This window comes from Rana temporaria, chromosome 1 (assembly GCF_905171775.1).
Source record: "Rana temporaria chromosome 1, aRanTem1.1, whole genome shotgun sequence".
Lineage (NCBI taxonomy): Eukaryota > Metazoa > Chordata > Amphibia > Anura > Ranidae > Rana > Rana temporaria.
This window is the reverse complement of record NC_053489.1, coordinates 118,812,269-118,827,677: the sequence shown is the minus strand read 5'-3', so window position 1 is coordinate 118,827,677 and position 15,409 is coordinate 118,812,269. Positions and strand designations below refer to the sequence as shown.

The following is a 15,409-nucleotide window of genomic DNA, read 5'->3' as shown; positions in this document are numbered from 1 at the left end:
TCTACTTAGTAATTCTTTACATTGTAATTGTTCTAAGTTTGGCCATATCTTTGTGTTCTTATGTCTACACCAATCAAGTACTCGACCCAAGTGTACTGACTGGTAATATTTATAGATATCTGGTACTGCTAAGCCTCCATATTGCCTTGGTAAGGATAGCAGTGACCTCTTTATCCTTGGTGACTTTCCTGCCCATATGAACTCTGTAAATACTGATTGTAAGTTCTTAAAAAAAAATCTTGGTAGTGTTATCGGAATTGCCTGGAGCAAGTACAATATTTTAGGTAATATATTCATCTTAATTATATTGCTCCTTCCAAACCAAGAAAACATTCCTTTGTTCCATTTTTCCAACAATTCACGTATTTTGTTCAGTAGAGGTACAAAGTTCAATTCATACATTTCCTTTGAGGTCACTGCGATCCTTGTCCCCAGGTATTTCAGACTATGAGCTGCCCATTTAAACTTAAAACTTAGTTCCAATCCTTTTGATATTTCTTTTGGTATTGCTATCATCATGGCCTCTGACTTACTACAATTTATTTTAAAATATGAAAGTCTGCCGTATAATTCCATTTCCTTGATCAGGATCGGTAATGACACCGTCGGATTTGTTATAGCAAATAGCATGTCGTCAGCATATGCTGCTATTTTATGTTGTGTTCCTTTTATTTCAATTCCTTTGATATCTTTGTTAAGTCTTATTTTACATAAGAAGGGTTCTAAAGTCAAGGCGAATATCAGGGGTGATAAGGGGCAGCCTTGTCTTGTCCCATTTTTTATCTTAAAGAGGGGTGAGGTTACTCCATTCACCTTTACCTGCGCCGTAGGGTTCTTATACATGCTTGCAATCCTTCCAATCATCTTCTCTCCTAGTTTTATATGCCGTAGAACTGAGAACATGAACTCCCACCCCACCCGATCAAAAGCTTTTTCGGCGTCCGTCCCCAGGAACACGCATGGAGTTTTAGACGATTCTGCTATATGTATCAAATTTATTACTCTAATGGTGTCATCTCTTGCCTCTCTTGTTGGGATAAAGCCTGCCTGGTCTTGATGGATCAAGGAGGGGAGGCATTGTTGCAGTCTAAGGGCCAGTATCTTACTAAATATTTTAAGATCCACATTGAGCAAGGATATCGGCCTGTAGCTGCCGCATTGCCTCAAATCTTTACCCTCCTTTGGAATCACTGCTATTATGGCTTTTGTTGTTTCAGAGTGAAAGTCTGATTTGTTTCCCACCTCATTGAACATTTTAACCATAAAGGGTATAAGTTCTGGGCCAAGTGATTTATAATACTGGGCCGTGAGGCCATCTGGGCCTGGTGCTTTCCCATTTTCTAATGATTTTATTGCTCTTCTCACCTCTTCTACTGTTATTGGTGATTCCAGCTCCTCAGTGTCTGCTGTGGACAGACATGGCATTTCACTTGATGTTAAGTATTCTTTCATTCCGTCTTGGTCTGGGGCCTCCAAGTCTAGATTATAAAGTGAGGAGTAGAAATCACCAAAGGCATCTGCAATCTGTCCTGGCATTTGAACCTCCGTTCCGTCCTGCTTCTTAATTAGGGGTATATAAGTCCTTGCTTGTATTTCTCTAAGTGCTCTAGCTAATTGTCTTCCGCATTTATTACCTGATTCATAACTACATTTGCGACCTATCTGTAATGCCATTTTGGCTTTATATTGTAGTAGATCTATAACCTGGGTCCTTATTTTAAATAATTCTTGTTCCACTACTGTTGTCTGAGCATGTTTATGTTTTGCTTCTAGTATATGAATCCTTGCTAGTAATTCAGTTAATTTAGCCTCCCTAATTTTCTTAGTTCTTGAGCCATGCTTTATCAGAATTCCTCGTATTACAGCTTTAACTGGTACTGATGATGTTCCCCCAGATGTATCTTCACTTGGTATTAACGGGATATTCGCATCTCCTCCCATAATTAGTTGTCCCTCTGAAAACTCAACGAGTGCTCCCAGCATTCTTTTAAAAAAATATCTTGTTGAGCGTTTGGGGCATAATAGGTTACAAATGTCATTGTAATCCCTCTGACCATTCCTTTAATAAACAAATATCTTTGCCTCTGGGTTAGTTGCATGGTATACCGTTGAGTATTCTCTACTCCTAAGTATATTCGGCTTTTCCTCTTTGGGGAGAGAGATAGAGAGATAGAGAGATAGAGAGATAGAGAGATAGAGACACTAAGAATGAGCTCCTGAAACTTCACCACTTTATACCTTGTAATGGACAAAATTGAAGGACAAAACAAGGAAAATTGAGAGTACACACAAGAAAAAGATGAAAAAGAAGAAATAACTCAACGAAAAGAGGAGAATAAAGACAAAAAATGAAAAACAACAAGACCATCTAGCAGACAAGTATCCAGCATGAGAGAGCATCCAGGGCTGAAGGACTCAAGCAAACAGAAACAAGGTAGGACAATCCTGCTATAACAGCAAACACAGAGACATATAGAAAATATCATTTAGCAAACTTCTACACTTAAAAATGGAACAGCAGACAGCATATATGCCAGACACAGACTCCATTACAGCTAAAGCCAGCAGGGGGTCGGAGGTCTTAGAGATTGTTTATTCAGAGGGAGAAAAGAACAAACAAGTAAAGAAAGCCATGAAAAAAGAACAAATTAAGCAAAATCCAGAGCTGATTTCTCCAATACTGAAAATGGCAGAAAGAAAACGGATTTGTTATTCCATACTGAGAATACTGAAGCCTGGCATACAGCTTTCTGTAAATATTACAAGAATATTACAAAGGGAGGTATCTGCATGGGCAGACAGATCAAGGTCAGGGATGAGGAAGACAGTTGTGTTGTACTCACCCTAAACATTTATCACAATGGCACCATCATGGCACAAGGCATTGAGGAACAACTAGAGGAGTTTGAGCATGCCTTCCCCCTAATGAAAGATCAAGCCAAGGATTTAAAAACTACAGACAAAAATGATGAGATACAAATGGCAGCAAAGACATTGTCCATGGACATGCCTGATGTCCCCTCACCCAACATGCTCAGAGACTGCTTATCTCACCTAGAAAGAGATTTTGTACAGTCCAAGGAGCAGCTCCAAAGACAGTTGGTTGACAATGGAAATGCAAATGACCGTCTGAGGGAAGAGCTGAATACACTCAAGTCTGAACACAAGTCTGCCCTACTGGAAATACGATCTACAATACAACAACTACAGCAAGATAACACCCAGTTGAGAGAAGAGATAAATATACTAAAATCACAGATGATACCCCACAATCAGGAAACAGAACTAAAAAGGATGGTCTGTCCAGACAAAGTGCCCATCAACAAACAGACGGGTGAGACCCATCAACCTCCTAAAATTAATATTACAAAGCCCAGCAACAGCCAAGACAACTGCAAAAATCCAGAAACCCCAAACAAACCATCAAACCACAAGAACAGGCAACAAAATCCTGAAATTGTCTTAATAATAGACTCAAACGGGAAATACCTCAACACTAAAAGGCTCTTCCCAGGAACAAGAGTCTCCAAAATTCACTGTTTCACAATTGAACAGGCAACAGGAGTCATCAACAATCCATATTTCACTAACCCCAAACATATCATCATACACACGGGCACAAACAACATCCAGGAACAACCGCAAGTCATTGTGGACAAATTATTGCACCTAACAGAGACTGCCCAACAAAAATTTCCACAGTCCAAAGTAATTCTGTCCTCCCTTCTTCCAAGGAGGGACATGCCAAACAACATAATCAAACAAATCAATGCAGAGCTGGCAGACAAAACCAGGTCAAAGCCTTCCATTCACCTGGCAGAACACCATTCTATAACGCCCCAACACCTCTATGACAACAAACATCTGAACAAACAAGGGGTCAGTCACCTGGCAAGAGAATACAAAGACATTGTTCTTGAGAGAACTCACAACCCTGAACATGGCACAAACCATTCTCAGACAGATAGAATTACAACTGCAAGACCCCAAACCTCACCACTAATACAATACAACAACAATACACCCAGCCAAAGAACTGGACCACAAAGATGGCAAGAATGGAAACCACCCACCTCAAGATGGATATCAAGACCACAACAGAGCAGAGAAAAGGAGGAGGAGATACTAACCCTCCTCAGCACATTATGCAATGATGTGACTAAGCTAAAAAAGCAAAAAAGACAAGACAATGACAACCACCTATAAACCGGTTGGTCCCAAGAAATTCACCCATTACAAGGTATACAAATATACAAACAAAAAATGACATCATTAGTAATCAGTAGCTGGAACATTCAGGGTCTGAATGCTTCAGCCTTCGGATCCAAAGTAAATGATCCAGATTTCAAGCAAAGACTATATGAGACGGACATACAAATCCTCCTGGAAACATGGACCAGGGCACAGGATGAACCATCAGTACCTACTGGCTATAGGGAATTCTCTGTCCCCGCACAGAAAGATAAAAACATCAAACAGGGCCGATGTTCAGGAGGAATACTAGTCTGGTACAAGGAGGAGCTACATGGGAACATCAATGCAATCAAAAAAGGAGAGAGCCACATCTGGCTAAGAATAAGCAGCTCCATCCTCACCTCCCAGTCCGACATCTACCTGTGTGCAGCATACATTGCCCCAGCAGAGTCTCCATACTTCAGGCCAGACACCTATGAGATCCTACAAAATGAGGTCATCCACTTCCAATCCCTGGGACAAGTGCTAATCTGCGGAGACCTCAATGCCAGGACAGGAAAGGAAAAGGACTATACAAGTTCTGATGGCAACACATACATACTGGGCCATGCAAATTACGACCAGGAGTCCATACAGAATCAAAGAAACAGCTATGACAGTACAACCAACAAAAACGGAAGAAAATTGCTGAATGTGTGTCGCAGTCTGGGCCTCTACATCCTCAATGGCTGTACCAAGGGAGACTCTCTAGGAAGGTACACATTTAGCTCCCATGTAGGCAGCAGTGTGGTAGACTATGCCATCACAGATATGAACCCCACACTCATCAATGGTTTTACAGTCACCCCACAAACACACCTATCAGACCACAACCAACTACTGCTATACATCAAATCTTCTAGCAAACCATCACCAAAACTCCACCGGGCGTCTCTCCGCAACCTGCCACCATCATTTAAATGGTCCAAACAGTCTACCACAAAATACAGAGAGGTAACCGACAGACCCGACATTAAAAAACAGCTTGAAAACTTCCAAAACACTACCTATGAGATAAGCCCACCAGGTGTGAACCAGGCAGCAAAGGACTTCCATAAAATACTACACACCATTGCAGAAACTGCCCAGCTGAGAAAAAACAACTACAAGAAACCATCCAACAAACAATCCAATAAATGGTTCGACAAAGAATGCAAAGCATTAAGGAACACCTTACGGACCGTCTCCAATAACAAACACAGAGACCCTGACAACGCTGACCTAAGGATAGCCCATAGCACCCTACAGAAAAAGTACAAACAAACCCTCAAAAAGAAAAAGCAAGACCTCATCTCCAAAAACCTGCAACAGCTGGAAGAGGCACTTCAGGAAAATTCTTTTTGGGAAACATGGAAGAATATTGGCTCAGCACCCAGGAAAAACAACCTCCACATCCAAAATGGCGACATCTGGCTCAACTACTTTAAGGACCTCTACAAAAATATTCCAGAGGAGGCTCTAACTGTAGAACAAAAAGACATCATCAAAAGACTAAATGACATGGAGGAAAAAATTAAGGACTTCCAGAACCCCCTAGATGTACCGATTACACCACAAGAAATTGGGGAGAAAATCCAAAACCTGCAAACCAAAAAATCCAGTGGGATGGATGGAATCCTGCCAGAGATGATTAAACACGGCTCCCCAGAGGTACACGCTGCAATATGTAAAGTGTTCAATCTGGTCCTGAGTGCTGGTTACTACCCTACAGTATGGAACCAAGGCCTCATAACACCCATCCATAAAAGTGGAGACCAGTATGATCCATCCAACTACAGGGGGATATGTGTCAGCAGCACACTAGGGAAACTATTCAACAGTATCCTCAACAAACGGATCCTCAACTTCCTGACACAACACAATGTCCTCAGCAGAAGTCAGGCGGGGTTCATGCCAAACCATCGCACTACAGACCACATCTACACCCTGCACAGCCTCATTAAGAACCATGTCCACCATACAAAACATGGGAAGATATTCGCCTGCTTTGTGGACTTTAAGAAGGCATTTGATTCAGTGTGGCACCCAGGCCTGTTCCTCAAACTATTGGAGAGCGGAATAGGAGGGAAAACATACGACGTCATCAAGAGTTCATACACTGAGAACAGCTGCAGCGTAAAGGTGAATGGGAAAAGAACTGAACACTTCCGACAGGCCCGAGGAGTCAGACAGGGCTGCAGCCTAAGTCCAACCCTCTTTAACATCTACATCAATGAACTGGCGGCCGCTCTAGAATCCTCCGCAGCACCAGGACTGACTCTACATGACACTGAGGTGAAGTTCCTATTGTACGCAGATGACCTCCTACTTCTGTCACCAACAGAGAAAGGCCTACAAGACAGCCTGGAAGTTCTGGAGAAATATAGTGCCACATGGGCACTACCAATCAACTCCAGCAAAACAAAAACCATGGTGTTCCAAAAGAAAAATACAAAACAAACAAAGAGCCCTTCCTTCACAATAAACAACTGCACTGTGGATGAAACTAACAGCTACACATACCTCGGCCTAGACATTACCCAATCAGGAAGCTTCAAGCCAGCCATAGAGACACTAAAAGACAAGGCATGCAGAGCCTACTATGCCATCAGGAGACGGCTGTACCACCTAAAACCACCCATGAGAGTCTGGCTTAGAATATTTGATAGCGTCATCGCCCCAATTCTTCTTTATGGCAGTGAAGTTTGGGGTCCTATCACCTACCCAGACCAATCCAAATGGGACCCCAGCCCAACAGAAATATTCCATCTGGAATTTTGCAAGCACCTCCTCCAAGTCCATCGGAGCACCTCCAACAGTGCTTGCCGGTCCGAGCTGGGCAGATTTCCCTTACTTCTTGCAGTACAGAAGAGGGCGCTATCATACTGGGACCACCTACAAAACAGCAGTCCCAACTCCTACCACCATAAAGCCTTACTGGACAGTAAGAACCAGTCCAAGCCGTGTGGCCTGCAACAACTCATCAACACCTTGTCTCCCCAAAACTCTCAACAATTCGGCCTGACAAAATCTCAAATAAAAATCATAACTTATAACTCCAAAGAGAAACATGTTGGAGAATGGAGACACGCAATAACAAACTCCAAAAAACTATTGATTTACCAGTCACTGCAGAGAGACTACAAACTGGCCCCGTACCTGGAGGTGCTACAAGACCCCAAAGAAAGACAGACAATGAGCCTGTACAGACTGAGCGCCCACAGCCTGGAAATGGAATTAGGGCGGCACAGACAGACCTACAAGCCCAGGGAGAGGAGACTGTGTCAGCAATGTAACCAGGGGGTCCCGGAAGATGAGGAACACTTCCTGCTACATTGCCCTAAGTACGCATCAGTGAGGGACACTCACTTCCAGAGACTCTCCGCTCTCATCCCGGACTTCAATTCTACAGAAGAGAAGAGGAAACTCCAAATTCTACTGGGAGAAGAGGAGCCAATGGTGAAGATAGCTGCCCAATATGTGACAGCGTGTCACCGACTGAGAGGGACATGAGAAACCTGAGGACTTTCACAGACTTATGTCCATTCCCCTTTATATTACCCCCCTTCCCCTTTTCCTTGCTTTGGCAATGCTAACATGTATTTGGTCCTGCCAATAAAGCTTATTGAGAGAGAGAGAGAGAGAGAGAGAGAGAGAGAGAGAGAGAGAGAGAGAACAAAAAAAAGGGAAAGAGAGAAACAAGGAAAGAGACAAGAAAATAGAAAAAAAAAAACCCTAGTAACTCTGCAACCAACCCCCTCCTTGGCCGCACAAGTCAGTAAAGCTTCTTGCTTTGTACACTCAATTCCCAGTCTATAATTGAGTGTTGGCCTATTAAGGGGTTGGGGTAGAGAGCAGCCAAGCCAGAGCCGACTGGCCGTCCACAGCCCACCAATATATTATATATATATATATATATATATATATATATATATATATATATATATATATATATACCATTTAATTGCATTATTCATTTTTATTCATTTTATCCCGTCAAGCAACAAACACACAAAATTAAAACGAAAAAGAAAATAAACATTTTTCAAAGAGAAACAGTCCCAGTGCCTTCATTAAATCATACCCCTCCCTTCCTCTCCCTCACTCCCCCTACCCTCCCCGACTCCCCTCCTCTCCATCCACCTCTCACATCTCTCCCTGTCCATATTTATTAACCATCTTCCAGATCTCAGATGCTGTTCCTGATAATATGGCTCAATCTCCTCTCAATTTAACTCTTCCCAAAAAAAAAGAAAGATCTATCATACCATTCGCCTTTAGCCAGTTAAGGGGTTGCCCTCTAACCCCTTTATGTGCCGTGTTTATATCTATTATCCATGTGCAAGTGCATCCCATTCCCCTGCTCCTCCCTTCCCCCTTCTCATCTATCTATCATATACCTCCACTCTCGCTGTTACCAGCCAGGGGGGGGGGGGACTCCTCCTCACCCATTGAAACCCACTTGTGTCCAGTGTTCTATGACCGTGTACCTTTCCGTCAATACCCCCCCACCCACCCTCCTCTCATATTATATCTCCCACCACCCAACTTCCCTCCCCCACCCCCCTCCCAACCCCCCCAACCCACTCCGAGGTTAGTCTCCCCATTGGGTCAACTCCCATTGGGACAGACTCCCATTTCTTATTCCCAAATTTCAGCCAGATCCCAAAGAAAGTTTTAATTCACAACGTGTATGTGCTTTATCCCTTAGTGCCCCCTTAATCCCCCCTCCCCCCGTTCCAAACCAGTGAAATTACAACCATTAAATTTATTAACATACCAATTTATTCTATCTTCCCCCACGACCCCACTCCCCCCATCTACCCTGATTCCACCCCTACAACTGACCACTGGCTAATATTCAATATAATGATGCCATAATCAGTATTTAGGATCCGTCCAATCATATATCCTAATTCTTATCTCATTCTTATCACATCTTATTCATTCATATTTTATTCCTTACAGCTTCTCCCAACTCTAGGAGATAGAGAAGGGGAGAGAAGAGAGAGAAAAAAAAAAAAGGGGGAGACAAGAGACCGAGAGGGGGCGGTGCCGATTGTCACCTCATATACCCAAGAAAAAAAGGAGAGAGGAGAAGAGAGGAAGGAGAAACTCTAGGGCAAGTTAATAAATGACAACTAATTAATTAATATTTAAATAGCCCCCTCTCCCCCTCCCTCCTCCTAAAGGAAGGAAAGGGTAAAAACACAAAAAAAAAAAAATTATATTTCATATCGCACTCCCAAGAAGAAAAAAAAAAAAAATACAAAAAAAAGAGCAAAACTAAAAAGAAAAGGGTGTAGTGAGGGGAATCAGATTCAGTATTTCCCTTTGCCCTTAAACAAAAAAAAAAGGGGTTTCTTTTTATCTCTCTAGGGCTGTAAATTTCCCCTCAGACCCCTATGAAACAAAAACAGCAAGAAAAAAAACAATTTGAGAAAAAGATAAACACACTACAGAGTATGCAACACTATGTAAAAGTTACTTTGCTTATGCAAAAAAAAAAAAAAAAAAAAAACCCTCCAATGTACTTCTTTAAATATTCATTTTCCTACAGGGACATCAGTTCAGTTTGTGTGTTGTTGCCTGTTTATAATTATTTATGAATGTTCTGATATTCGTTTAAGCCCAATATTCCTCGAGTTTTTGATTGGTAGTCGCCAGTGCGGGACTGTAAATGGTTCTACTTTCAGGAAAGAGAAAAACTATGGGAGGTCATTATATGTTTGTAATGTATACGTAGCTGCCTCCTTCCTAATAGCCACTGCAATGGGGTACCTCCATCGATATGTCCCCCCCTCCTTTCGCACACACTCCAAAACAGGTCGCAGCATTGCCCTACACTGTAGTGTAGCACGGGACAGATCAGGTAGAATTTTTAATGTGGCCCCCTCAAAGTTAATCACGCCCTTATCCCACGCTCGCCTAAGCAGAGCTTCTTTGTGTGCATATCTATGTAGGCGGCATATAATGTCCCGAGGTCTCTGGAGGTCTACTGATTTGGGACCAAGGGCCCTATGCACTCTATCCATATCCAAATTTAATGGAGTTTTGTCCTCTAAGATCAATTGAAAAATATTCATGACTTTCTCTTGCAAATTTTCCAGTTCATTAACTTTAGGTACCCCCCGAATTCTTAAATTACAGCGGCGGCTGCGGTCACCTAGCTCTTCTATCTGCAGCTGCATCTCCAGTGCCGTTTCTGTATGTTCTTCTCTTTCCTTCTCTAATTTCAGAATTCTTTCCTCCAGTTTTGAAACTTTCACCTCTCCTGCCTCCACTCGTTCAGATACCTCCTGTATCTCTACATATACTTGTTGTATGTCAGCATGGTGTGCCTCTTCAATTTTAGCAATAAGGGCTTCTATGTCACTTTTAGTAGGTAATGCCTCTAAATCCACCCTTGTAGGCAAAGCCTGTATCAGAGCCCTCAAGTCCTGCTCCATCACTCGTGGAGGTGCTGAGCTCTTTAATGTCTCACTCTGCTCCTCCGTTATGTCACTAGATCGCACTCTTCCTCCCACAACACTCACCGTTCCACGTTGGGCTGCTGGGCTCTTTAGTACAACGATCTCACCTCTTGTAGTATCGCTCACCCCTCCAAACTGGTCTGCTGAGTTCTTTAATACAGCGGTCACACTTGGTACACTGACACTCTTCCCCTCAGCGCTCACTACTCCACGCCGATCTGCTGGGCTCTCTGATACTACAAGCTCTCCCTGCACTCTGTGACTCTGTTCCAGGTGCCTGTCTGCTGTCCTCTCTACGACTTCAACAGACTCCGTTTGTCCACTACAGCTCCGTTCCAGGCACCCCTCCGTTGCGCTCTCCTCTCCGCTCCCCCCCGGAGCACTTTCCTCTTTCAACAGTTCCGTCTGAGCGTCGGAGAATCCAGGTTCCTGCTTGTGAGTCTTTGCAAAGTATTCCTCGATAGCAGGCTGTGCTCTGTACTCCCCCCCCCGCCTTGCGGGAGGTCCGTGTCTGGCGTGTCTGAAGCTGTTTGACACGCTGAGTGTCTGTGCTCATACCGGGCAGCTTTGTGCTTTGTGCTTTTGGAAAGCAAAATAAACAATAAACCGCAAGTGAGCACAGTGAACAGGCTCCGATAAGTTCAGGCTAATACAAGCTGATAGTGGCTGATAGTAGCTGATAAAAGGCAAACTCAGACTGATGTAAGATGATAGAGGGCTTACTATGCCTTTTGCGAGTTGCTAATTAAATTACGGCCATCTGGTGAGCTCAGTGGGGTGGACGGAGCTCCTGCTCAGCACGTCCTCACTCGACCATCTCTCCAGCCCATCTCCCCCTCTATGCTGGATTGTCGGGAACTGCACTTCTAAGGCCCTTTTCACACTACAAAATAAATCCGTTTTAATAATCCGTATTAAAATCCGTCAGATAATGTTAAAAAACGGAAGTTATACGTCCTTTATAAAATATCATTAAAGTTAATGGGATTTTTTTATGTTCCGTAAAGATCCGTAATAGTCCGTTATAGCGTACGTACGGACGTTAGTTATAACGGAATATGTGACGGGTCTTGCACTATTTTTTGTCCATTTTGTGTCCGTTGCAAGTAACGGATATATTAACGTCCGTTATATTTTAACATTGAAGTCTATGGCGCACGGACATTAGTAAATGTCTCCGTAAATGTCCGTTATGTTAACGGACGTTAATTTTACTGAGCATGCTCAGTAAAGACTTCTGGAGCTGGACTTCAAGAAAGGGTGAAATGGTTTTTATTAACGGACGTTAGAAAGGAATGATATAACGGATGTATACGGATATATACGGATAAACATTATCCGTTTTCAATAAAGGAAGAATGGTAAAATATTTATCCGTATGTATCCGTTATTAAATCCGTTAATAAACGTCCGTTAATAGGTGTAATACGGATATTATAAAACGGACATACAATCCATAGTGTGAAAGAAGCCTAAAATTCACCACCCATTGCTTTCAAAGAGGGGAGAATCCTAGGATTCTCATTTAAAACCAGAAACCCCCTTTTATTCATAACACATAAGCAAATGTAATTAATACTATTAAAATTAATATTACAAAATTAACATAAAAGCAAATATTTTTTGAGAACATTACAATTTTAGCAATATCTTATTTACAATTGCAGACACATCACCAATTACAGAAAAAAAAAATTGCGTTATTACATTTTTTAGGCTTCTTCTTGACCGCTTTCATCTCTTTCGGCAGTATTCGCCAATCTATCAAAAGTAAAACACATTGAACAAAAATATAAAAATAAGGATGGTTATGGGAGAATCATGAATTGACCTGGTAGGAAAATATGGAGGATGGAGGTTGCCCAATACACCCAGATGTTCTTTGCAATTTTTTAAATTACAGTACAATTAGGAAGTGAAAGCAGGCACCAGATTCCATAAGCACATTCACTCTCTGTATTATGAATCATATTACCGTACCTTTAATGTGGGTCACCAGCCTCTGTCAAGTAATTTATTACCTGTATTGCCAGTTGTAATGCTTACAACAATAGCTTGGGCTTTTAAATAACTATACAGTTACCCCCCCCCCCCCCAAGCTATTATGATGTACTGCTTTTTAAAACATTAAACTTCTATAAAATGTACCTCAACAGGCAAAAGCAACCCCTAGTTCAAACACACCACTGGATGGGATGCTCCACTTTGCCCATACAGGTTCACTTACACTGTCTTCCATTTGTTATAATGAATACAATATCTTTGCTCTCCCTGTGACCCAAGATGACCATGGTTGTTTTGGGACAGTGACTCAACAAGTAAAATGAGGTTGACTTGTGGGTCGGGATTGAGGCGCCCTAGCGGCGACACTAAGAAGAAACTGCACTTGCAAATGCCTAAACACTAGATAGGAGTTTGCGGTCATTTGAAGTCAACATTAAGGCACAACTCCAGACTTACAAGTGGCAGCAACGTACAGTTAGTAACTTGTGGCCAAAATTATTTATGATTAACTTTAAAGCACTACTGACACAGCTACTTGTTCAAGAAGGGCCACTCCCCAGGTGTGCATCATTTATGGAACGGTAACGCAGAGCCTGTACCTGTCTCCACCAACACAGCAATCCTCATCACCTTACTCCCAGTGACATGTCTAACTGTTGCTACTGGATATAGAAAAACATTCTCTCCATTTAATGTGCTTGCTCTTTTTCTCCCGAGGCACCTCATACATCTCACTCTATCCTGTTACTTCAGGCTGGGTCCCTAGGCACTCTGTGCCACAGTTCTGATCCCAGGAAGTGGGGAAGCCTCTAGTGAAGGTGTCAAGCACATAACCTCCTTTACTACCAGAGTAGTCATCACCTTTGCCATGTCACCCATTCCCTGAATGGTTGGTTGATTTAAGCAAATTACACAATACAGTTGTCCAAACAGCAATATAGCTTACACTAGGCAGCATCCTAAATGCTGGACTTGCATCTCATTAACTCAGTACCCAAGTTGTAAGCCCTGTTCTTTTGATATGCTGTGCATGCACCCCTTTAAGAGACCCCCTTAAAAAGGACTTCAGACCAGGCAAAGCAGGTGATCAAAGAAAGATCCTTTACTGGGGCAGTTTAGTAACAGTTCTCAAAACAATTTTCCATATGTTCCTATACAGATTTCTCAAAGTGCCCCACAAAGTGTGCATAGTCAGAAGGCAAATTCCATAAAGCAATTATTTTAAGCCAAAAGTACATTTAGGCAATAAATCCACAAGAGGCAACATAGGTGTCTTAAGGTCCACGATTTGGCAGTAGCCCACAAAGGCAGTAAAGTCCATCACTAACATTTGTAAATCCATGAGGGCCGCTAGTTCCAAGACGCTACTGGGATCACTGACTAGGCTCCCTTCATACCCCCCCCCCTTCCGCAAGAGATTGATTCACTCCAGCAGAATAGCAGATACATTTTGTCAGTATTTCGCCAGAACAGAACCTATAGGGCATTGGATGAGCCCTTTTTATAGGGTATGACCTGTAGGTGTGGTAACCTTGCTAAAAATGTCAGAGAAAAAATATATGTTAACCCTTCCAGCTTAGTTAGCCCCAGCTCACAGGTCAACCGTAGGTGCAACATCAAGACATTGTAACAGTTTGCACTTGACTGGCCCAATTAACTTGAGGGCACAAGCACAGACAGGAAAAACAAGAACAGAAAAAAAAAAAAATTAACCCTTTTGTAGGCACCTGCCTACAGACTGGTCTATGCCTTGCCCCTTTGGAAGGTCTCAGCAGTCACTGTTTCACCTGCCTGGTGGTCACCAGTGGGTGGCTGTACTTTGATCCTGGCCCTCAGTAATAATAACGTGGTAGTAAAGTATCTTTTTTTGTTTTTTTACAAAACAAAGTAGCCCTCCTGCAAGTTAGGGTCATAATGTGCTAGGATGAACAGATCACCAATGCAATGCCAGGCTCCTACAGCATCTTAATATCGCGGTCTGCCCCTACCTCCCATACAGGCAGTTACTGGAGAGCAAGAAGATCAATGAACTGCAAGAGCACTCACCAGCACCCTTGCAGTTCCTTTGCGAACCACAAGCCACCTGCCACAACGGAAGACGTAGTTGTAGTTCATTCATTCATTCACAAAACTCTGAAAAAATGACGTGGCCATGTGCGAGAAGGCTCACATGGATGCGCTTTTTAACCACTTCCTTACCGGGCCTATTTTGGCACAGTTCTCCTTTATGTAAAAATCACAATTTTTTTGCTAGAAAATTAATCAGAACCCCCAAACATTATATATTTTTTTTTAGCAGACACCCTAGGGAATAAAATGGCGGTCATTGCAACTTTTTTTCTCGCACGGTATTTGCGCAATAATTTTTCAAACGCCTTTTTTTTAGGGAAAAAAACAGTTTCATGAATTAAAAAATAACAAAACAGTAAAGTTAGCCCAATTTTTTTGTATAATGTGAAAGACGATGTTACGCCGAGTAAATAGATACCTAACATGTCACGCTTTAAAATTGCGCACACTCATGGAATGGCGCCAAACTTCGGTACTTAAAAATCTCCATAGGCGCCGCTTTAAATTTTTTTACAGGTTACTATTTTTGAGTTACAGAGTAGCTCTAGTGATATAATTGTTGCACACGCTCTAACGCACGCGATGATACCTCACATGTGGGGTTTGAACGGTGTTTACATATGTGGGCGGGACTTGCATGCGCGTTCGCT

General features: G+C 42.4%; 1 protein-coding gene across 1 annotated transcript in view; it reads right to left on the bottom strand.

Moving 5' to 3' along the window:
* Nucleotides 1–15,409, bottom strand: part of POLR3G (RNA polymerase III subunit G) — a 124,027-nt gene that overhangs the window by 79,579 nt on the left and 29,039 nt on the right. The window contains exon 5 of the mRNA XM_040342060.1: nucleotides 12,393–12,446. Coding sequence (XP_040197994.1) covers nucleotides 12,393–12,446 — 54 coding nt within the window. The remainder of the gene's footprint in view (nucleotides 1–12,392; nucleotides 12,447–15,409) is intronic.